Below are 22,732 nucleotides of genomic sequence, written 5' to 3'. Positions count from 1 at the left end.
GCCTTGGCAGCCAGCTTCCCTCCGTGTGGCAGCTCAGGGAACGGACCAACACACACAGACGCGTGTGGGCGGGCTCGTGGGCTCTCGGTGGGAACAGTCCACTGCTTCCTCCTGCCCAAGGAGACTCTCAGCAGCACAGTCTTGGGGCTGCTTAGAGTTCCTCAGAGTGTGCCGGACACGTTTCTCTTTAACAAACGGGTTTTCAAGATGTGATAAAAAGCGTCAATAAACTGAACAAATTTAACAGGAACTAAATACGTGCTCTGTACTTCGACCTGCTGATCGCCAGCTTATAAAACACGGGTCCAGGCACCGTAACCATGTCAGGAAGCCTAACAGGACTGAGGAGAGAAGTGGATGAAAAGAGAGGGACCTAGCATTTCCCTAAAGAGCTCTGATGGCCCTGGCCAGTTTGGCTCAGTGGATAGAGTATCAGCCTTCGGACTGTAGGGTCCCAAGTTCGATTCTGGTCAGGGCACATGCCTGGGCTGCAGGCTCGATCCCCAGTGGGGGGCGTGCAGGAGGCAGCCGATCAATGATTATCTCTCATCACTGATGTTTGTATCTCTCTCTCCCTCTCCCTTCCTCTCTGAAGTCAATAAAAATATATATATTTTAAAAAGAGCTCTAATGATGTGTACAGCCCACACTGAAACCCTTAGACAGCCCACCCACGCTATCCCCTAAACCAGTGATGGCGAACCTTTTGAGCTCAGCGTGTCAAAATTTTGAAAAACCCTAACTCTGGTGCCATGTCACATATAGAAATTTTTTGATATTTGCAACCATAGTAAAACAAAGACTTATATTTTTGATATTTATTTTATATATTTAAATGCCATTTAACAAAGAAAAATCAACCAAAAAAATGAGTTCGCGTGTCACCTCTGACACGCGTGTCATAGGTTCGCCATCACTGCCCTAAACAATGCTGACATCCAGCATTAAGGTAGGGCGGTTATGAAAAAATATGGGAAGCCAAACTACAAAACACTTGAATAAACTACACCGATGACAATATTCCATTTGGAATTTTAACGTTAAAATCATTTCTTCCTTTGGCCAGGCTTACACTTGTCTTCATTCTTAAACAAATACAAACGAAAACAACAGAGCTAGTTATTTAATTGCCTGCCCTAACTTCCGGAAGCTACCGTTTAAGTGTCAGCCACTCTTCGTCCCAGAGGACACAGAACTGCTTCAGCCAATGTACGTTTGTAAAAGCATTTTGGAGGGGGTGACATTTGCCAGTGGCCCGGCCGCCATGGTTCCCTTGGTGTTCACTGCCCAGGCGCCTGGGGAGCTGATGGACGAGGGGCGGGGCCCGAGGACCCACCCAACACCGGGCACCAGGCCTGCTGGCCTCCCCAGTCCCCTCTGATCCGCTTTGCACCCTGAGGCTGCTCAGAGCAGGTGGCTCCCGTTGCCAGCAGAGAGTTGTGGGAAGATCCTCATGAAATGAATATTTATGAGCAACCCCAATCCTCATTTTAAGTATAAGGGGAAAGGACATTTTAAACACCGGGAGAACCGCAGGAAGTGCACCATCCTTAAGTACTTACAACCTCCTGTGTTCCTTCTGAATTCCTTTCGTCTGAAGTACAGTAAATACATTAGGAGAAAAACTCTGAATTTGCCAGCAAAGTCTGCTAAATGCTCTTCAGCACGGGAAACCAGTCACTTATGTAAATGGTTTCCTCGTTTTTGCGCAAATTGCTTTGCAAGCTCAGTTAAATCGCTTTGCCATCCAACTCAAACCCGATTTGTGACATTCACTTAAATGATGGGGGTCAAGTTCCCCCTTGTAGTTCTGCATAAGTTGGCAAGACTATTTTCATCGATTATGGGAAGTTAGGCATAAGAATGGAGGACACTTTCTAAATCCCTCCCATGCAAACCATTTTTGGGGGGTGTCTTGTTATAGCTTCAAAATGGGGGCAAATGGTCTAATGACAAAAAACCCCAATATTTGAGATAGTCCTGTTTCATAAATTTCAGGAGAGAGGGTATAAGTGGGTTTTATTGCTGCATGGCTATGTGACAGTGTTTTCAACCTCTCTCAGCCTCCAATTGTTCATTGTGGATGGAGGTTTAACAATACGAACCAACCACAAGACCTGCTGTAAGTGACCAGCAGTACACAGGCTAGCAGGGCCTATAAGTACTGCTGTCCCCATGGCTGCAGGAGGGACAGACAGACCACAGTCCCCACGGACCTAGTCAGCGAAGAGCCGAGTGCTTGAATTTTAAGTGCTTGGTATTCCTCTTCCAACATCATCAAAATGTAATTTCTAGCTTGTTTTCTCTAAGGCACAACACACAGTAAAGCCAAATAAATATTTTATATCCCATACACACACACACACACACACACACAGAGAAGTTAAAATTAGTGGAGCTATATTCCATTACTGAGCTATGTTTATTGTTTATTTAAAAACCTACAAATATTTGAATAAATGATAAGTGATCATTACATATTGCATTTCAATGATTAGCTAACTTGCAAAAATGTTTTATGCAGAACGCATATCCAAAAACATTAATATGAATAGATGAATGTTTATTTGCATAAGCTAACTTAGTTCACATTAAGTACTGTTAAATGTTCTTTAATTCACCACATTCTTTTATGGCTGTTTTAAAAATTACCATTCAGCAGATCTCAAAATGCAGATTGCGTTCCTAATATGCTGGGACATTTAACAAACTACTTACCATTTTATGACGCCAAGCCTTCATATTTAGGTGCTAATCACTATAAGCTAAAGAGATGTGGTCGCATGTACTTTAAATTTTTATTATTTATTGATTCAATGTGCAAATTACAGTGTGTGAACAATGATATTAAAAGTATTTAATTTTGGTAAAATAGAACTAGAATAAATAAAATGTATTCAATTTAATAGCAACACAAAAACACATTTTAATCCAAATCAATGGTTCTACTGAGTAGAACAGAGAAGTACTGAGCTTCTACTTCCGAAAGAGCAATTACATTTTTAAAGTAGAAATAACTTTTATCATATTCACTTATATTTACCAAGCCGCTTAATCGTGTTTCCTTAAATGCATTTGGCCGATGAAGCAATTTCCTGAGAACTAGGGACACTCTGTTTCATCTGGCTATATTTTAAATAAGCAAATTAGCGCTCTACATATGGATAGATTTCTTCGGCTGATGAAATATGATTGTGTTTCTTCTTATGTGTGCATCTGGAGATGCAAATGGCTTTGTTACATATAATGACAAATCACTGCTCTAACTTTCTCTTTGAGAACAATTCTGACCGAATAAACACTGAGCTGACTAGAAATGGCGTGTGAATTCTTAAAGACTCGACTGCAAGCTCTTCATTTTCTTTCTAAAAGCACATCTGCTAGAGCTGAATGTTTCCAAGTTCCGTAATTTGACCTGCTCGTCCTTGAACCTGCCCACCTTGAGTCCACATGCCAATGGCCCTGGACCAATGGCACCGCAGCCAGAGGCTCCGGGGCTTCCCGGCTGTGACTCTGTGGGGCTTGTTGGATCCACAGGACAAATACTAATGATCTTAAATACCACAGACAGCGTTCTATGGCGCAGGGACCCCAGCCCCTCCCGTGACCCGCCCTGAGCTGGAGGAATCATGTGCCTGCCCTTCCATACTGAAACCCTCCCCGTCGAAGCAGAAGATCGCATCCTTGGAGAACCCACCAGGATATAAACACACACACATCCTAATAGAAGACCCGCAGGCCAGGGGTCTGCAGTGCGGACCAAAGTCCCCATGCGCGTACCGAGTGGACAGGGCAGAGCCCTGCTGAAAGTGACAGTGACTGTGAGAGGCTCCCGGGTTCGCAACGTGCCCCCGGGGCAGAGACTTTCCAATTCAACTTCGGAAGGACTGACCGCGGCTCCCGCCAGAGACACGGCTGGCAGAGCAGCCTGGCCGGGAGGGCGCCATGGCACGGGCCTGGGGCAGGGAAGACAGAATCCACAAGGAACCAGCAAGTGAGGCCACGATGCCGACCCGTGAGCGAGAACAACAGGAACCTCGCCAAGCCCGCGGCGAGAGAAGGCGCACGTACTTGAACCGAGATGACTGTCATGAACCCTATAAAGGTAAATGGACCATTTCCATGAGCCTTTTCCTTCCTCCTGAGCTAGAACGACCGGCCCGCCAGGAACGCATCAGAGAACCCCGCTCTGCTCGGGGCAGCACTGACCAACGACAGTGTGTCCAGTGGCCTGGTGGCCCTGGACGCCCGCTGAGAGGGGAACCGCCCCCGGGGCTGGGCATATTCTTGGATAAACACGGGTTCGGGGAGCCTGCCATTGGAAAGGCCATCACATCACAGAGCAGTGCAGCTCCCAGTGGTGCGTTGGAGGCGGGACAAGGACAGCAGACGGAATCCGAGTGACCACAGACTCACTCGTGCTGGGAAATGTCCGATATCAGAGCATCTAGTTGCACGGGGTTGATCTTAGCAACGTGGGGGTAGGTGTCCAAGCTGCAAGATGGATGTCTTGGGTTGGCTGCTGAGCTCGCGTCACCACTGAGCGACGGCTGGACCGGAGGCCCCGAGCCAGGCTCTCTGAGGCCCTACCCCGTCCTCCTCGCCCCTGAACCACACGGAGCACGGGAGGCCTCCGCACACGCCTCTGGCTGCCCACGCGTGTCTGGAATGTGGTTGCCCATCGCAATCGGGGGCTACTGACACGTGAAAACGCACGTTCCACCCCAAGCCCCTGGGGCAGCATTTCTGGTCACGTGGGGCCGGAGAGCTCTGTTCTCAGAGGCAATAGGTGACCCTGTGGCATCCAGACCACGGTGCAGGGGACGGAGCCCGAGTCAGGACAGGGAACTCCGTCCGTCTAGTGCAGTGGTTCTCGACCTTCTGGCCCTTTAAATACTGTTCCTCATGTTGTGACCCAACCATAAAATTATTTTCGTTGCTCCTTCATAACTGTCATGTTGCTACTGTTATGAATCATAATGTAAATATCTGATATGCAGGATGGTCTTAGGCGACCCCTGTGAAAGGGTCGTTCGACCGCCAAAGGGGTCGCGACCCACAGGTTGAGAACCGCTGCTCTAGTGGCTGGTGAGGTCTTCAAAACTGTCCTGTTCAGCGAGTGAAGGCAGGACCCTTACCCCAGCAGCCAGGTAGGTTGTGGGGTGTCTCCTGGTGAGAGGACAGCTGAGCAATATCGCTGCCGGGAGCACCAGCCACAGCCCTGACTGCTGAGTGGGCAGCGCCATGCCCGGCACCGCACGGCCCCGGCTCATGTCATTGGGACAAGGCCTCGGGGCAGCCTCTGGTGCTGCTTTGGTCACTCGACGTGCAGGATGGAGAGAGGTGTTGCCCTCTGCCATCGTCAGTGATCAGAACATCACCGTTGGGAAGCAGACCCGTAAGAATGGACCGGCCCGCTCCTGCCTGGAGGACCGGAGTCACTTTGACGCGGAGACGCGGCCTCCATGTTCAGCGGGTGCCAGCATTCGGATGGGGGCTTTTCGGCATCACGTCCCACATCTCTCTTCACTTTGCAGTTGCCGAGGAGACAGAATCCAGCCTCTATACCACTCGGGCCTGACATCAGTGAACTCCCTGACCTCACAGCCTTGCTCTTCTTGGCGTCCTCAACATCCTGCTCCACATGATGCCAAGCGCCACGCTGCCCCGGCCTGTCTTTAACCCCGTTTCCTCCTTTACTTGCTGAGAAGCTCCGTGGCGCCTCTGGTGTGCGGTTTTCCTGCGGCCACAGGCTCGTCAGGCGGCCCTTGCTGGACCCCAGGGACGTCCCCGGGCTCTTCACCAGATGGACTCTCTGGGGAGGGAGCATATTCCTTCCTCGAAGCATCAGTAACACAAGGCGGGCCAAGAGCCCACCCAGGGCCACAAGGTACTGACAGAAGGAGCCTTCGACCCAGGTTGAGATGACCTCTCAACCCTGAGCACCGAGTCAGGAATGGGGGAGCCGAAGGGAAACGAAGGTGCGAGGAAGTAGGACCGGCATCCAGGTCTCCTGACCTGCCAACCCCATGGCAGGGGGCGTTTTGTTTTTATTCAACTACCAACGGGCAACGTTTCCTGCTTTCCCTGTCGCTCATGCCCTCTGTGGGCCCACCCACCACCGCTGTCCCCCAAGCCCTGCCTGCACCGCCCACACACAGAATGAGCCGTCACCTGTTCATGTCCCATGGCATCTGTACACAGCGCATAGCTCGTTCTATTGGAATTATGTTCACCGACACATTTCTCCCTTGTTTCTGTCAGTGCCCGCCAGAATGCGAGGTGTTGAGTGAGAGTGAATGTTATTCATCGTCACTGGCCTGCATTTAGTGTCCAGCACAGAGAGAATGATCCATAAATCCTCTGAATGCATAAGTGACCCCCATGAAACAAAACCTGCTCCTCAAATAGGGCTAAATCTCATTTTTGTGGGGAAGTACTGACTAACATATTATTGAAAGGCAAACATACATGAGAGGAGCTGATTTTCTCTCACTGACGTATTTATGAATCCGTCTTGAAAGAAAAGCTTTTTGGAGATCCGCACGAGCGGGCGCCAGCATTATCGAGCAGCAGGTCTGAGCAGCCCCAGCGCTAAATCCAGTAACTGCCGAAAACCCCCTGGACAGAGGCTGAGGCAAATCCTAGTCTAAGCATGCCTGCCGGATGCTGGGGAAGGGAGCCTTTGTTTTGCTTTGTTTTCGGTAGCACTGGGTGAGTGGAGAGGGAAGACACAGAATGTGCGTGCGCCCTGTGAGGATGCTCCACGCTCGACCTGCAGTCACACTACTCAGCTACTCGGGCAACATGACAAAGCCCCTGGGAGCTCTGCCACCCCTCTCAGCTCCTAGGAGGGCTCAGCCAGGTTTGCTGGAAGTGAAAGAGATGAGGGAGAGAGAAAAAGAGGGAGGGAGGGAGGGAGGGAGGGAGGGAGGGAGGGAGGGAGGGAGGGAGGATGGAAGGAAGGATGGAAGGAAGGAGAGGAGAGAGAATGAAAAGGGGAGGAAGGGAGAGAGAGGGGGGAGAGAGACAGGAAAGAAGGATGGAAGAAAAGAAGGAAGGAAGGGAGAGAGGAGGGGATGTGGGCTGAGAGAGAGAGAAAGAGGGAATGCATTGCAAAGACAACCCGCCTTCATTAAGGGCACTATCTCAGCCTCCTGCATTAGAACGTGCCCGCACACCTTTGTGCAGAGGCCTGACAGGAAGTGTCTCTGCTGGAATTAGTTTTGACCACATGCCTCCCGCCTCAGATGACGGCTAAATGTTCGCCTTCCCGCTACTCCCTGCTGCTGTGGGCCTGTGCTTGTTGAATGCGGTTTTCTTGGTAAACGCGGGCCCTTCGGGAGCTCCGGTTCTCCTCTCGGCTCCCTTCCTTCCCGAGAAAAGGCTGTTTTCACAGCAACATTCACTTCCTCTCCACAGTCTCCTTACACTCAGCAGCCCGCTACGATCGATCTTATTAATAGAAAGAGAGGTCAACATGGGAAACACGGGGACAGGAGATGACATTCACCCAGAAAGGGCTAAAGAATATAAATCTCTGCCATCGGACGCACAGACCAACTTCCTCACAACCTACATTGTGTCTCACTTAGACCCGTAGTCCAATCCACTGTGCATTGCCCTGAGCGAGTTAAGATGAAGAGAGTTTAGAGCTGAACTTTCACAACCAACTCCAGCACCTTTCCCGATGAAGTCCTTCCCCATCACTTGGCCTTCTCTCGCCCTCCACTGTGCACCCTGTGAGGCTGGGACCGTGCAGCTCAAATGGCCATAGTTGTTTCTGTTCTGTTCCGTTCCCAGACTGAAAACTCCTCAAAAGATGAAGCTGTACCACATGAGCCTTGTGGTTTTCAGTATACTAGTTGCTGGCCCAGCGAACGAACTTCATGAACGTTTCATAGATCAGTGCCTTTATAGGTCAATGGGAGGGTAATGACATACTTCTGCTTATGTTTTTCTAACAGCAAAACACAACACATACCGAAGCTGAAAAATGTGGGGAGAACAAAAGATAGTCAACAGGACAAAAATCATCAATAACGCTAGTCAGCCTTTGTCAAAACGTTTTCCTTTACTTATCCGCTGTCAAGTTCATAATTCTGTATGTCACTGGACCTCTTTCAGGGATTGCTACTTACGTGGTGACTAAAACCATCTTTATAAGGTTAACAGTCCTTCATTGCATGGAAACAAAAAGACAAGGGAACGAGGTGATGAGGTTGCACAGCTTCATCTACGTGGTGGTTCTTTCCTGACCCGGCCGTGACTGTTGCTCCGACTCCCTTTTACGAAACTGTATCCTTCCCACGACCCTTCCAAGGACACAGGTTGCCTGGTCACAAAACCACCCTGACTACCCGTGCTGGCGAGGGGCCGAACGGACAAATAACACAGCTGCGGCTGCTACATGGAACTAACCCTGCAGAGCTAGGCTGTTTCTGTAGATTTGTTCAAAAGCGGGCTACGGACGTCCTCTTCTTCTGTCCTGTGATGTTTGGGGTTATTTACTACCACCAGGTCTTTGGTTCCTGCTACACGTAATTTCAGATTTCACGAGGGAGATCAGCTCTAGCAAACAAATTGTCAGAAAAGTGCACGTTTGAAGCGAGTGTGTCCTTGCGCGCCGCCACGGAGACGGCTCGCTTCCCCATCACCAGGCAATTGGCCCACTGCTTTCAGGTGCCTCTTCCTGAGCAATGTCTTTCAGAAAAGCTTTCGGCAGTAATTTAGCACCGAGGGCCCACCCTGGTGAGGTCGGAAAATCCGAAAACAGGTGCCACTGGAGGTGAAGGGGGGTCCGAGCCCTTACCCGAGACTTGGGGTCTCCCGGTGCCCACTCTGCCCCGTCACAACCAAAGATAAGCTCAGAAACTGAAGACGCATTCCTTCTAGTTTCTGGGCTCAGCTTTAAGCAGCCGAGAGCATGCCAAGGGCTAAGTCATAACGCTTCCCCCAAATAACTCCAATTATTTTACAAAGACAACCTTTCACATTAATATTTGCCATGGTCACATTGTTCTTGTCTGGGTGCCTGTTGTGTGCACATGGGCACGTGAATAAGGAGATTCTGAGAAGGTGACTATTGGGGTTCAGATACTGGCCTTGCCATTGATTAGCTATGTGACCTCAACTAGCCCACTGGACCTCTCAGTGCCTCCTGTATAAATCGTTTGTACCAACAATACCGACTCCTAGGGTTTGGGTGAGAGTTGAATGAGTTCCTACAAGTGAAGTCCTTAGAACATGCTGGGAAGACAGGCTGCAATAGGCCGCTCCCCCAGGCTGGCCTGTGGGAGGGGCATGGCTGAGACCCGCCCTAGGATGCTGTGAGCAGCCAATCCCTATGAACCAACCACATTAGAATCGAGAATATGCTGCACTTGTAAATTCAAGATAAGCCTTTATATTCATAATCCACCCCGAAGCTCGATGGCTTCTTCCTCATCACTCGCAATGTCTCCCTCTCCCCTTTCCACCGCGGTGATGAGAGGGCCCAGACTGCTCCTCGGTGCTGGCCTCATGCCCAACACTGAGGGCCAGACGGCTCCTTACCTGCCGGGGCCTGTGCCAAGCGCTTTATAGGTGGACGTGTTCTCCACCCTGACACATGCCTAAGGAACTGGGTTCTCCTGCTAACCCCAATTTCCACACAGGAACCCGAGGCTCAGGGTGGCTGCAGGGCCAGCAGCGTGTCAGGGCAGAGCGGGAGGTGTCTTTGCGTCTGCAGGGACACAGGTGGGCTCCTCCGGGTGACCCCATAGCAGGGAAAGGGCTACGTAGGAGACTCGGTTTAACAGCTTCATTTTCCCGCTGAAGAACCCAGAGGAAGGCAGGGGCTAAACTGATATCAAGTCTACATCCTCCGCCTTGTGGTCTGAGGGTCTCTCTGTCCCACCACCATCCCCCCCACCCCCTCTCCAGTGTCCCCCTCCATCCCTCTAGCTTAATCCTGAATGTATGTCCTCAACTTGGAGAAGAACTCAGGGGAAAGGAAGAAGCTGTTTATCCTGAATACATTCCTCCCACACACCCGTTTTTCCTCCTTTGAAGCAGCAGCCGCTGCCAACGCAGGATCCCCTGGGCCTCGCAGACGAAGGTGGAGATGAGAAGACAGAAATCCTTCCTGCAAACGTCTCTGTGCATGTTTTTCACTCTAAACTCATTCCTTCATTAGTGAACGCTTTTCAGACACCCCTGAAACCTCAAGGCAGGAAGGCAAAGCACCGCGTTCTAGGAGCTGTCCGTGGTCCCTAATTAGCTGCCCAGGGCCAAACCCGGGGGAGTCTGGTGATTGGACGCACAGCCCCCACCTTCTTCTAACTCCTTTTATTTTAACTCATCCTTCCCATCGCCTGCGGTCCCTTCTGCCTTCCCTCCGTTATTAGAGACAAACTTCAGTTGCCAAAGGCAAGAGGAAGAGCAGACTGCTTCCACGTTTATTTGAGGTTTTGATGACCGGAGGCTCATCAAGAAAACAGAACAAGAGCTGGAGACAGTACTTCTAGGCTTAGACCCCATCTGCTTGCATTCTAACTCTGACGCCTGCAAGGAAAAGCATTCTTAGCCATAAGGAGAATGTTTCCATGTTTTGCATGGACACATACATCCATCAGGCACACACAAAAACACACATGCAAAGTGCACTATATTACACTGGCCCGTTCTGCAAAACATAGGACTATAGTGTAATTTCACGCTGAGAATGGTCTCCTTTTTAAACTGAGGTCAGGTCATGAGCAAAACAGTAACATGTTGATTTAGCCATTAAGTCAATAAATGTTTATCGAGAACCTACTACTAGTATGTGCCAGGCACTCTCCTAGGTATTGAGGACACCCCAGGGAACCGGCCAGGCGAGGTCCCCGCCTTCATGAAGCTCTATGCCTAGAGGAGGAGACAAAGGGTGAACAAGATGAGGAGATGACCGATACAGATTGCTAACTTATCATGGGTGCTGGGGAGGGAAAAAGTAAGGCAGCCAGGCGCAGTGTGAAGCAGCCAGATGAAAAGAGGAGAGACTGGACAATGGGGGATCCTGGAATTCAAACAGAACGGATGTGAGAAGATATTGGGGAGACTGGAATGCCCCCCCCCCCAGAGCAGCAAACCCAAAGGCCGTGAGATGGGAAATTACCTTGCATCAGTGAGAAGCGACAGTGGCTCCAGAGAAGAGTAGTAAGAAATGAGGTCAGAGAAATATGAGGAGGCCAGACTACGTAGAAACTTCCAGTTCATGCTAAATAGTTTGACTCTTACCAAGAGTGAGATGGGATTTGTTAAAGAGTTTTAAGCAGAGAAATGACATGATCTGACTTACACTGTAATAGAACCACTCGGATGGGAGATGACGGGGGGTAAAAACAGACTGAAGTGATACAAGGTCAGTAACTGGTGGCTTCTGCAATAAGCCAGGTGAGAGAGGGTGGTGATTTGGAATAGCATTGTGGCAATGGGGGTGGGGGAAGTGGTGAAAAGCAGGGACTAGAAGACCTGCTGATGGAATAAGTAAGAGATATACAATTTTATTTTATTTTCATTTTTATTGAATTGATTGGGGTGACACTGGTTAACAATATTATATAGGTTTCATCTGTGCACTGTATGGCGTGTTCACTGTCCCAAGCCAAGTCTCCTTCCATCACCGTTATCCCCCCTCTACCCTCCTGCACTACCTCCCTTCTCCTTGGCAATCAGCACCCAGGAGTTTTCTCTTTTTCTGTTTTGCTCAACCCCTCCACCAACATGTGATTTTTTAAAAGGAAAAGTTAAGGTTGAAACTTAACCTTTTGACCTGACCAACTAAACCTTGGTGTTGAAATGGGGAAGATTATGTAGGAATGACTGCATGTATATGGTTTTGGTTTTTGTTTATTTCTTTGGCGTTTTGTTTTGTTTGCTAGAGATGGGGAAGGCATCCTAGGAGCTCAGGTTTTTTTTAACGTGTTCAATTTAAGATGTCTATTAAACATCCAAGCTGGGATGTTAAGTCGATAATTGGATGTACAGGTCTGGATTGATAGAACAGGTCTGAGAGGAAGAAATGAATTTAGAAGTCATTAGCATATAGATGAGGAAAAATCAACAAAAGAGTCGGAGAAAGATGGGTCAGAAAGTCAGGAGGAAACTAAGTGAATGTGGTGTCCTCGAAGCCAAGTGGAGGAATTATTCTGAGGAGCAGAAATAAAAGTCTGATGAATACTGCCCATAGGTCAAGAACGTTGAAGACTGAGAACTGACTGCTAAAGTCAGCCATGTGGGTTGCTGGCAGCCTTGACAAAAGTAGTATCGATTGGTGGAGTAGAGAAGTGTTGACAAAAACCTTGAGTAGGAGGAGAAAAACCAAAGATGGTGAGCATAGACAACTCTTTCCAGAAGGTCTGCTCTAAAGAGACAGTAGAGGAAGAGGTGTCCTTGACGTCACTTTGGTTTAACTGTTCTTTGAGCCCAACCACAATTCATGTCATTATTCTGCCCAATTATTCTCCTCCAATAATTTCTTCAGTTGGTCTCCACAACTACATCTAATATGTCATCTTCCTCTCTTCCTCAAACCAACCACAAAGTGTAAATGTTTTAAACTACAGTAAAGTACAGGTAGATTGTTCCTTCTTTAATATTCTATTGTTTAACAAGTAATCACACTCTCTTTTTCTTGTCTTGCTTAAGGTCAAACTTTGGGATTTTCTACCATATTTTTATGTGGCCATAGGGTCTTTCCATGTATTTGATGTTTTCATATCTGCCTCAGCTGAGTTGCCCCAGAAACCCACAATCATGTACCAACAATAGCCCCTAAACTACAAAGTGCATTGAACATTAGAACAATGTTAAACTTCTGTGCTCCAAATCAAGGGAAAAATGACAGAACATGTCACTATCACATAGGATCACCTATACGTCTCTTTTGGCCATTATTTATTTGCTTACTAATTATTATATAGGTTTGTCATTAAATACTCTCTGGGTAATAGGAAGATAGATTACCATAAGAAAACTAATAAATAAAGGCATTAGTCAATATCTTGCAGCATTCCATTAGCAATAATGCATTTTGTAGGTTTTATAGTTATTGAACAAAGAATAATCACCATCCTATTTGCAAACTAGAACTCAACTTCCAAAATGGAAATTAGAATGATGATCACTTCACTGGAGCCTGGGAGCACCAGACACTATTTAGGTTTTTACAAATGGTAGTTATGTTTATTTCCCACAACTAATACTCATTAGAATGAAAGCTTTTCTATTTCAACATGTGCCATTTAAACCTGCTTCTAAAAACAACACATTATTGCTTTTATGTTGTTCATCAACATCAGCGAATCACAAGCCTTCACTGTTGTTTTCTCTCCGTCTTTAGTGTGGTTATTTGCATCTCTGATCTCTGGGAAATTGCAAGAAGCATTCCCTTTATGTCGGATTTTTATTTCTTCCTTTCTTTTGGATTTGCAATTAAGAGTCTGGTTTCTCCTGACATTAAAGCCTATATTCTTCTAAAGAGACTATTATTTTGTCAACTGACAGTTTCATTAATAAGTAGCATTACCATCTGCCATGTTGCATCTTAAATTATCCAGTAATTGCATGTATATTAGTTTTCAATTTGGGGAATTAATCTCTTGAAAAGATACGCCCCTCCTCTATTAGAGTCAGATAGAGTTACAGGTGTATTTCGACAGAATTAGATTTGTAAGTCCACTTTGCTGTTTTGTTCCTGCCACACTGTAATCCTAAGGTAAAATTTCACAGTCCTTTCTAGGAATACTCTGTTCTTTAATGCCGAGTTCAGTATATAAACGATTGTGCTTTTATCCCTATTGCTTTCTCATATAGGATATGATTTTTGAAAGACAAAAAGAAGTAACATTTTGTTTTCTAGACACTTGGTTAAAAAATAAGAGTCAGCTGAAATCCTTTGGATGTATTTTAAAGGGAAAAGCATAGCCTGGTTCTTATGTATGAACTAGCAAGGAGGATTTGGGGGTATCTCAGCAATCACCCCACTTTAAAGCTGTTGTTAAGAATAAAAGGCACGCACCTCCATAAATATTAAAGCCACTGTCGTTATTCCGCCTGCCAAAACTGTTTAAGAAAAATATATATCTTTGGCTGAAAATTCCAATTACAAACAAGTTCAGAATTCTCTTAAGGAAAACAGTATTTTTTTTCTTTCTGTAACAGATTCCTTTTCATGTAATTTTCATTCAGCCATATTTCCGTATGTCTTATCTCTATTTTTATTTTAAACCATATATATTATGCAGACAATGGCCTCTTCTTCCATTTGGGATCTCAGATTCGGATGTTGGTAATCTTGGGCATTTGTAAAGAACAGAATGAAGTTACCCAGGGGCTCTAATTCCAGCTACACATTTGCTGACAAAACCCTACTGAACAGATCTGAAGGGAGCCTTGGGGAGCAGGGAGACATTGTAGAAAAATAAAAACCTGAAGCCAAGGAAATGCAAGTCACTGGCCAGTCACGCAACGAACTGCAAGTAAATAAAGATTAGGCCGCAAACTCCCTGGTTCCGATTCTGGGCAGTTTCACCAAGTCCCGAGTTCTCTGGGGAGGCAGACTTCTGGCACCCGTGGCCCTGTCCCCAAGGGAGAACGTAGTTAGTGAGCTTGCCTGGTGCCTGAGCATCTCCTGGAAACACACATGAACCTCCCGTAGCAGAGGCTTCCGCTAAGGCTGCCTGTCCCCCACAGGCAACAGCTATTCCCCTTTGAGTATTTTTTCTTTCTTTCTTTTTTTTTTTTTTAGAGGCAACAAAGCTCATTGTAGGTGACTGTTTAAGAAAAATCTCTCAGATCTTGGAACTCCTTTGCAGACTGGCTTCCCTGCCCTGGCTGTGCCCGAAGCACTCGGCAGGTCCCGGTGTGTGTCTGCAGTGGCCCGCTGGCAGCCCTCCCTGTGCAGGTGCATTTTTTATGAGGGATAAAGAGCAGCCCATTACACTCCCGGAGACCCTGGAGGAAACGGACTCCGTGGATGCTCGCTGCCTGGTGGAGGGCAGGACGAGCTCCATTTCCCCTCCCTGCAACCTCTGCTCTGATAAATACCAGCCCAGCCCTCCCCGGAATCCTCCTGGGATTCTAGAGCCCAGTGTCTGGGGAGCAAGGAAAAGGCAGGGCCGGGCACTTCCCGGGCGGGAGGGGAGAGGGCAGCCCATCCCGCATCAGAGCCTGGAGTGGATCTCTTTTCCTGCGGAGATGTGGCTGCTGTGGGCACGCCTCCCCGCTGCCAGCCGGGCACCAGCCTCGCCGCCAGTCCCTGGGAAAACCCCTTAGCTGCACAGCCATGGGCCCGCCCCTGCTGCAGCTGGGCGCGCTGCTCAGCTCCATGGCCATGATCTCAAACTGGATGTCCCAGATGCTCCCCGCCCTGGTGGGGCGCAACACCAGCAGGCTGTGGCCGCCAGACGCCTCAGTAAGTCAGGCCGCGCGGGGTGGGCTGGGCATCGCGGGGAGTGAGTGCACCAACCAGTGGGCTGGCTTCTGCCGCTTGGGAAGCCTGAGGTTTCTGCTTCTCTGGGTGGTGGTAACTTTAGTATTTTTTTTTTAATGAACACTTAAAAATTACATGAAATAAATAGATTTCCCCAGAAATTACCTGCGAAGGGAAAAACTAGACTCCTTGAATGCTTCAGCATAAAGAGCTTTCACTTAACGATATTTACCCGAGGTGTGGAAGGCTATTTAATTTGTTTCTTGTTATTTTAAATCTTCGTTTAATGTCTGTAAAATCCCGTTAATTGTTCCTGCAGAGTCTAGTCTTTCTAACCTAGCTGTGCTATAGCAGGTTCTGCCTTGAACTTGAATTCCTGTGACTTCGCAACGCGTTCAGCCAGAGAAACCAACCTCTTTTAAACATAAATGAATAATAATAAAAAAAACACCTCAGCAATTTAAAGCCTGCCAAGAAGACCTTAAGAAGCTAAGAAACGCCAAGAACAGATAACTTGCCTGATAAAAAGCCTCTTTCTGTGCTGTTTAATTTTTTATAAAGACTTTTCCCATTACAAGTGTAACTCCCGTAGTCTTCCTTCACTGAAATGAATGGCTTCTTAACCCTCCCCAGATTATAGGCAAGTCTCTTCTGATAGCCTGAAGCCCAGTTTAGTTAGCAATACTCTAAAACCTCCCAAACAAAAACAAAAACTATCAGCTTTTCAAACAGAAGTGCATGCATCCAATAGAGGGGGTGTTCTAGAAAGACAACTTCCCTGCTGCTCTGGGAGGTCTTTACGTTTTTATCTGATCTGTTTTTATCACTGGACTCTCGCAGTACAATAAAAGGCCAGTAAAAAAAAGGCAAGTAACCCTCTATTTTCAAGACTTGTTTGCAGCTACTAATAATTAATCTATCCATCAATGTGCAATTAACTGAGTAGAGCCAGGGGGTCAAATTAATTACTTCATTAGCCCGATTCGCCAGGTGCTTGGGCGCCAGCAGAGCACACTGGAGGCGCAGTCTCACCTGCACTTAACGTTCCCTCCGCCCTCCAGTGACTTAAGAAACCTCAGTGCCTTGGGTATTGAGATTCCCCTCCTTGCTTGCATGGTGTGTGTGTGTGGCTGGAGGGATGTAAAGAAGATTGCCGTTAGAAAGAAAGCGTACTAGCTGAGCCAGCGTGGCTCAGTGGTCGAGCATCTTCCCATGAACCAGGGAGGCCACAGTTTGATTCCCAGTTGGGGCACAGGCCCGGGTTGCAGGCCTAACCCCAGTAGGGGGCATTGCAGGAGGCAGCTGATCGGTGTTTCTCTCTCATCATTGATGTTTCTATCCTCTCCCTCACCCTTCCTCTCCGAAATCAATAAAAATATTTTTTTTTTAAAAAAGAAAGCATACTCTGTCACCAACAAACAATTACAAAACAAAGAAACTCACACCACTTCATAATCCCCAAGCCAAACGCTCTCACTGTGCACGTGAATACCGGGGAGGTTCACCAGCTTAGCTGTGTAACAAACTCTGTCTGGGAATGAAACTGAACTGAGAAACTCAGCACCGAGCTCTTCAAACTCCACACCTTGCCTCTGAGGTGGACATCTTGTGTGTAGATAAGACACTGGTTTGGTTATTTCCAATGTTGATGGCGAAGAATTGAATTTCCAAAATAAGGCGTGATTCTCTTAGGATCTCTATTTTGTAATTTTAAAGTAAGTTTATGTTCTTTACTTTCTGGTTGTTAATCTGTGGGTTGAAAAGTGTAAAGCATCGCTATGGTTTATGGATGTGTTGACACAACCAAATATTCCTTTGGATGAAAAAAAAACAACAACTCAGAAAGTTCTGGAAAGTTTCTGCTCTGGTATTTACTAGAACGGATGGAGAGACCAGCTTGCAAAGGTTCTTTTTTCCTTCGGGTAAAGTCGTATACCTTACCCAAGAGCAATGTCAAAGATGGCCTTTCCCCACCTTAATTATTCAAGATAATTGCTCATACTTTAGAGTTCCCGTGGTGAAAAAGAATGAATCTGTATTTCCTAGATTAAGATCATCAAATGTTAATGCTGGAAAGGCTCTTAGGAACCATCCAAGCCAGGAATTTCACACTATTTTTAAGCAGCAATGCCTGGCTCTTAATATATTTTATTGATTTTTTACAGAGAGGAAGGGAGAGAGACAGAGAGTTAGAAACATCGATGAGAGAGAAACATCGATCAGCTGCCTCCTGCACACCCCCCACCGGGGATGTGCCCGCAACCCAGGTACATGCCCTTGACCGGAATCGAACCTGGGACCTTTCAGTCCGCAGACCGACGCTCTATCCACTGAGCCAAACCGGTTTCGGCAATATCTGGCTATTTAAATCCTACATAAGCATACTGAATAAATATAGGGTGTCCCCAAAAATGTATATACACTGTGAATGAGTATAAAGGCAGTGCTTATTAAAACACATTTCATTTTCAAAACTGAGCTTAGCAGCTGTTCACGTGTATATACACCTTTAGGGGGGAGGGCCCTGTATTTGTCACAGGAAACTTGGAGTGGAAATCCAATATGTAAAACAGGTCATTAGTCACACAAATAATTCATGATGGGAGGAGACATTTCCTGGGCCCGCACCCTTTGCCCCCTTCCCCCACCGTCAACCCCTTGGCCCAGTTAAGGTGGGGCCTCCCTCTGCACTTTGAAAAATGCTCAGGCCTAGCCAGGGTGGTGGCTCGGTGGCTTAAGCATCATCCTGTGCCCCAAAGGGTTGCAGCCAGTTTGATTCCCCGTCAGGGCACATGGTTAGGTTGGGGGTTTGATCCCTGCATGGGGCATGTGTGGACGGTACTGTGTCTCTCTCTTTCTCTTTCTCTCTCTCTCTCTCTCTCTCTCTCTCTCTCTCTCCTTTCTCTCTCTCTCTCTCCGTGCCCCCCCTTTCTTTAAGCACGTCCTCAGGTGAAGATTGGGAGAGAGAATGCCCAGAAACCCAGCATAAAACATAAGACCTAGCAATGGTCCACCCACTGATTTTGTTCCCTTCAAAGGATCAGAATCCTGGCCCTTGCCTGGCCCTCCACCTGGGCCCCGATAAATGACTGCCATGCCTCCCACAGAAAACCCACTCATGTCCCAGGACATCACCGCCAGCTTCTCTCTGGGTGGCCAAGGGCCAGGTGCTTCCCTGCTGCTTGGAAAACGCCCTCCACCCCCTAGGGGCGCCTCCCCTGGAGCGCAGCCCTGTCTGGCTACTGACAGATGGACTCAGACCGCCCACCAGCACCTACCTGCAGAGAACGGATGTGATGAGCTCTGGGCTCAAAGCTGGAGAAACCTGACATTTACTAAATGGGTGACTCGCGGGGGTGGCGGGGGGGTTGCTTACATTTTTTGAGTTTCCTGATGAGTAAAATAAGATACGGTCTATTTCTAGTCTATTTCTAAAGGAAGTTGATTCAAAAGAAATGAAGCTAATATAAGGTAGGAAGTTTTCTAAACAGAAAAACCTACTGTCATGCAAGGCATTGTATTAATTTCTATGTTCAGCCTGGTCTCCAGGACCCTTCTTTCCTGGTACAGAGCCCTGAAGTTTAGAGGTAACTCTCGTATAGTAGCTTTATATTTACAAAGGCAGTTTTGCAATTAAATTATAAGCAAAGAATGCAGACTTGACACCCAATTGTTGAAATTATCATTTCATTCTCCTATGTAGAGCACTCTTAAATAGTTCATGACTTTTGTAATATTAAGAGCTGCTAAATAGTTCATTTAGTTCTAATTAACACAGAAGGTTCAAAGGGACTGCATCAGCAATCACTGTGATTAGCAGTGTTTTGGAAGGTAACGGACTACACACACCCTCCAGGTTCAAGTGCAGGGTTTCACAATTGTTAGCGAGGCTACGTTCATGGCACAGGGAAGTTCAGGTCACTGGTGGTTCCCTGTTAAACTTCCAGGCTCTGCTTCAGACCGTGCAAGCACCAATCCCAGCTCTGCTGATCACCCCCCTTGGAGCAGCTTCCTCACCTACAAAATGGGCAGAATAACATCCCCTGGCCTACAAGGTCACTGCCGCATTCACAGGCAACAGCACCGGTGAGCTGCCACGCAATGGCTAGAGCGCCGGGAAAGTCTGCTATCACCTTACACGCGTGTGACCGACACCTGAAGACTTGCTCTTACAAGTTCAGACGGAAGCAATCTTTTCGCAGAACCACCTAGTTACTTCCTTACACGGGAGGTTTTCGTTGTTTTATTTGGATCCTCATTTTAACGCGAGTGTGGGTGCCCTAGAGGAGAACACGGGAGCCATCCATGAAACCTCCTAGAATCATCACTATTCCTGGAACGGGGATCTCCGTCAGACCCCGCAGAGCTGCGGGGACCCCCTCTCTTACTAGCCTTCCTCCCTCTCGAGTCACCTTTTCATGGCCCCGGAGGAAACGTGCTGCATTTGGGATCATTTAGACCAGCGGTTCTCAACCTGTGGGTCGAGACCCTCTTGGCCAGGGGTCCTCAAACTACGGCCCGCGGGCCACATGCAAATACAAATATTGTATTTGTTCCAGTTTTGTTTCTTTACTTCAAAATAAGATAGGTGCAGTGTGCATAGGGATTTGTTCATAGTTTTTTTTAAAACAATAGTCCGGCCCTCCAACGGTCTGAGGGACTGTGAACTGGCCCCCTGTTTAAAAAGTTTGAGGACCCCTGCTCTTGGCGGTCGAACGACCCTTTCACAGGGGTCGCCTAAGACCATCCTGCGTATCAGATATTTACATGACGATTCGTGACAGTAGCAACATGACAGTTATGAAGTAGCAACGAAAATAATTTTATGGTTGGGTCACAGCATGAGGAACTGTATTGAAAGGGCCAGAAGGTTGCGAACCACTGGTTTAGACGAACTCTGCAGCAGAGAGCTCGGGCTCTTCACAATGATCCCTACAGGGAGACGCCTGGGAGTACAGGCGAGGCTGGAGTCTGTGCTTTGATGAGGCGGGTGCTCCGGGGAAATGCGAAGTGAACATCAAACCTTTTCACCTCCCCGCACTCCTCATTCCAGGCAGCACCTGACCCCTGACCCCTGCCCGGCCGTGATCAGCGTCTCACTAGTTAGCCCAACACTTGGCAGGCGGACATCAGCATTAATGCTGCCAGGTTTCATCATCGCTGTTTGCACTGCTGTTAAAGGTGTTTTAATATTATAATTGGGTTGGCCCTTGCTCCTTCATCCGAAAATAAATTTATATTCGAGTGACAAGCCTTAATTTTCTGACATTTTTTGAGATTTGTGTCCCATGTTGGAAGCCCAGCCGCATTGACAAAACCTATGTGTGGATATATTAATCCCATCCTGCTCCTAAGCTTAAACCTTTAATCATATCCTTGAAACCACTGCTAAGCTGTTTCCACCTCCGGTCCGTAGGTAATCTCTTTGCATTGTTTTCTCCTTTAATACAAAAGGAATATTCTTTGAGATCCTCTCTGACTCTAATAATATATAATTCTGAACACATCTTTCTATCCTAATGGGATATTCAGGTATAAATCCTGGGAGGAAGGGCTGAGGGAGGATGAAAAAGATAGAAATAATCATAAATCCAACGCCCCAGAAATAGGCGAGGCCAGAGGAGACTTCTATGAACTACCCAAAAAAGGCGTTTGTGAAAGGAGCCCCAAAAGACGGGTTTGTTGCTAAATCCCTTGAAAAGAGAAAGAACTGTGTGTTGGCTGATGGTACGCGAGGAGCTGGGGCCCAGGACAGAAGAAACTGGAGATGACAGCTGAGAATCCCAGAGACGGAGATGCCGGACCACGGCGGGTCTGTGGGGAGAGGAGTCTGCCTGGTGTGTCCTTTTAAGAACTGGCTTCCAACTCTAGAGGCAAACAGAGCAGCCCAGTAACTCTGGGCGTTTTGCAAGACAGTGCTCTGCTGGCCTCCAGTCACGTCCCGTTCCAAGGCCCATCTCAGCAACCCACCCCAGCCCCTCTCCCAGCCTCCCTGGCCTCGGCCCTCCAGATTCATGTAGACGCCTTCCTTTCTAGACGGCATCCGTCTTCCTCTGCCCTGGCCATAGAAGAAACGCCTCCCTGCCTGCTGAGTCCCGGAACCAGAGAGGGGCGCTGGGGATACCAGGTCCCGGGTGTGGACGTGAGCCAGCACTCACTAAGGCGGCCCAGGGATCTGTGTCCACAGGAAAAACACAGTCAGTACAACTTGGGTGGTCGGTAGCTTTCTACATCCATGTGACTGACCTTCAGAAACAGCTGCCTGGCCCAGCCAGTGTGGCTCAGTGGTTGAGCATCGACCTCTGAACCAGGAGGTCACGTTTTGATTCCTGGTCAGGGCACAGGCCCAGGTTTCGGGCTCAATTCCCAGTGGGGTATGCAGGAAGTAGCTGATGGATGTTGTTTCTCTCTCATTGATGTTTCTATTTCTCTCCTTCGCCCTTCCTCTTTCTCTAAAAATCAATAAAAACCTATTTTAAAAAATAATAATGGGCCCTTAATACACGGGCAACTCCTTGGGATAAAGCTTAGCTTCAGAATATCACACATGAGTAACAATCAGAAAAGAACCTATTGCTAATTGCCACTATGGTTGAGAAAGACAAGCTGTGGGAGCTTACGGAGAAAGACTGGTCGTGTGTGTAAGTGGTTACCGGATGCTCCTAAAGCAGCATTCGTCTGTCCACAGAGCACTGGGGAGGGGCAGGCCGGTGAGTTATCGGTCACACGGAGCCTAGAGGAAGAGAACGGCTAAGGAAGGTGTAACTGCATGAGGCTGTGCCGGCCATGCAACCCGTCTCCTCACTTTCCTTTTAACTGTAAAAATAAAACCAGACTTTGTCAGAAGGATGCTTTGCTGGCCCTCTCCCCGCTCTAACGGGTCTGTGTGTGCTCCCCGTTTCCCCAGACGCAGGTCAGCCCCAAGGAGGGGTGGCAGGTGTACAGCTCCGCGCAGGACCCCGACGGGCGATGCATCTGCACGGTGGTGGCTCCGGAGCAGAACCTGTGCTCTCGGGATGCCAAGAGCAGGCAGCTGCGCCAGCTGCTGGAAAAGGTAGGGTCCCGGTCGCGGGCATGTGTGCACGAAATCCCCCTGCCTTGCAAAGGAAGTGGGGGGAGGTGGGCATGGGGGTCAGGGTCCTCCCAGTGTTTGCTCCCAGAAGGGGTCCCTCACGCTTCCTGCTCTGCTCTGATGTGACTTTTCACTGCTCCCAACCCCGTCTTCTTAGACTGGCTCTCTGTCATCTGTCTTAATGTCCAGTGTGTCTCCTTAAAGGA

The 22,732-nt window shown here is 47.9% G+C and overlaps 1 protein-coding gene across 2 annotated transcripts in view; it reads left to right on the top strand.

The window, feature by feature from the left end:
• OLFM3 (olfactomedin 3) overlaps positions 1 to 22,732 on the top strand; it is an 88,980-nt gene that overhangs the window by 50,845 nt on the left and 15,403 nt on the right. The window contains exons 1-2 of one of the 2 annotated variants that reach the window (XM_070396694.1): positions 15,308 to 15,436; positions 22,362 to 22,508. In XM_070396694.1, the coding sequence (XP_070252795.1) occupies positions 15,308 to 15,436; positions 22,362 to 22,508 (276 nt within the window). Of the gene's footprint in view, positions 1 to 15,307; positions 15,437 to 22,361; positions 22,509 to 22,732 lie in introns of those variants that run through there. The other variant, XM_070396695.1, reaches the window with a different exon arrangement.

The sequence above is a fragment of the Myotis yumanensis genome, unplaced genomic scaffold (assembly GCF_028538775.1).
Source record: "Myotis yumanensis isolate MYYU_CA2020_CCGP unplaced genomic scaffold, mMyoYum1.0.hap1 SCAF_17, whole genome shotgun sequence".
In the NCBI taxonomy this organism is placed as follows: domain Eukaryota; kingdom Metazoa; phylum Chordata; class Mammalia; order Chiroptera; family Vespertilionidae; genus Myotis; species Myotis yumanensis.
The sequence above is the reverse complement of the archived record's forward strand: the minus strand, read 5'-3'. Positions and strand labels throughout refer to the sequence as shown.